Source organism: Lichenostomus cassidix, unplaced genomic scaffold (genome assembly GCF_008360975.1).
Source record: "Lichenostomus cassidix isolate B80296 unplaced genomic scaffold, HeHo_3.0 HiC_scaffold_526, whole genome shotgun sequence".
Lineage (NCBI taxonomy): Eukaryota > Metazoa > Chordata > Aves > Passeriformes > Meliphagidae > Lichenostomus > Lichenostomus cassidix.
This window is the reverse complement of record NW_028147283.1, coordinates 1-1993: the sequence shown is the minus strand read 5'-3', so window position 1 is coordinate 1993 and position 1993 is coordinate 1. Positions and strand designations below refer to the sequence as shown.

The following is a 1993-nucleotide window of genomic DNA, read 5'->3' as shown; positions in this document are numbered from 1 at the left end:
AGTAACATAAATCTGTGTGGAAACTGTGAGAGTGTGGATGTGGTTAATTAAAAAAATCCATATTATATGTTTTATATGGGCAAATGGTCAGTGCTGCAACTTAAACTGGTTGGGAGGGCTGTGGGGCTGTAAACACATGGACCTGTAGAAATGAAATCGTGAATGGGGTGTGTAAAATACAAGTTTAAATAAATTATATTTAAAAGGTGTTTCTATATATCTATAGATATGCATATGCAAAAGCAATTATATATATGTATTATATATTTATATATATTATATACTTTCATAAGTATATATATTCTATATTCATATATATTATATACTACTATATAAAATATGCTTTAGATTATGTAGTATATTATTATATAACTTCATTATATGATGTATACATAAATGTATAATTATAAAATATATATTAAGTGCTTCTGTGCATGCATATTTAACTACTGTGTATTTTCTGTATAAATACACTCTATTCTAGTTTATGTATATGTGCATGTAAATGCATATGTATATATAATTATTAAAATAAATATGTATGTACAGATAAATATAGTACCTGGGAAAAAAAGAACTGTCTGGAAGAGTTTTGAGTGTACAAGGCAATTACATGTGTGTGTATATAATATATATATTTATATAGATAAAATAATACATATATACATATATATGAAACATACATATATTTTAAAAATATATGGATATGCATGTATATATGTATATAAATTATATATTGAAAATACACAGAAAATATACAGAAAAACACCTTCTCCCCATCCCCAGGTGTGTGCAGAAGACACAAAGGCCGGGTTACAAACACTCTCCACTTTATTTCCACGCTCCTGCAGCCCATCCAGGGCATTCCTGCCCATCCCCACCCTCTGGAGTCCGTGTGAATCCCCTGGGAAGGGTGAATCCCGTGGGAAGGAAGGGTGAATCCCGTGGGAAGGGCTCGGTGTCCTCACAAGGCGTCGTAGTCGTCGTCGTCCTCGTGTTTCCTCTTGAGGGGGTTGGGGTCGGCGGTGGCACCGGGTGGGACCATGTTGGTGGTGATCAGGATGTTCTTGGGGCCGATCAGGGATGGGTTGATCAGGACGTTCTGCACCGTGGGAGTGGTGGGAGTGGCTGTGGGAATCATGGAAAGGGTTGGCTGGAAGATTGGAACTGTCACTGCGTTTTCCCTGTGTTATTCCAGGCTAACAAAGCACTGTGCTGCCAGAATGTTCCAGGGGTTTCCTTCCAAGAAGGAAGATGGGGAAATGGTGGTGGGGTGAGGACACAAGGAGAAGAGGGAAACAGGTGCCCAAGGGGTGAGGGAGCTGCCCAGGATGGTGATGTTCTGGCTGCCATTGCTCTGCAGGGAATGGGAATTAACACTGGAAGTTCCCAGAATGAAGGAGAGGGGAAGAAATTCCCACACCAGCTTGGCCAGAGAAGCTTGTGGCTGCCCCATCCCTGGAAGCTTGGAGCTTCCTGCCCTTGTAGGTGTCCCTGCCCATGGCAGGGGGTGGGACTGGATGAGCTTCCTTGTATCCACCCCCAGAAATCCCAGGAATACCTGATTTCCCAGCAGGCTGGGAGGATGGGATCTGAACGGTGAAGCGCTGCCCGGCCAGCGACACCGGCGCTCCCACCTTGGCCGACACCGACACGGTCTGGGCTGACGGGGTACCTGCAGTCAACAAAACCCCACCAAAATGAGTTTTAAAAAATCCAAAAACACTCACAGAATTCCTTTTCAAGCGGAACCTGCTCTTTACACGCAGTGGGAATGCACAGGAACACAATGACACTGGATATACATAGATTTCCAGGCAGAGCTGCACATTTACTCATCTTCCCACACCAACTCCAGCTCTACAGAATTCCAGACTATAAACACACACTAATTTTTAGGGCAAAGCGCTAAATTTTGTGACCCTGTTAAAAATGGATCTTTTCCATTGCTATTTAATTCAGCACCAGGTTGGCATTGATGAAAACAACCCTA

The 1993-nt window shown here is 42.0% G+C and overlaps 1 protein-coding gene across 1 annotated transcript; it reads right to left on the bottom strand.

The window, feature by feature from the left end:
* Positions 1 to 813: 813 nt before the first annotated feature.
* LOC146423462 (transcription initiation factor TFIID subunit 9B-like) lies at positions 814 to 1675 on the bottom strand (the record flags this gene model as incomplete). Its single annotated transcript, XM_085044749.1, has 2 exons — positions 814 to 1128; positions 1562 to 1675. Coding segments are annotated over 2 exons (278 nt in total), but the record flags the coding sequence as incomplete, so codon positions are not given.
* Between the last annotated feature and the right edge of the window lie 318 nt (positions 1676 to 1993).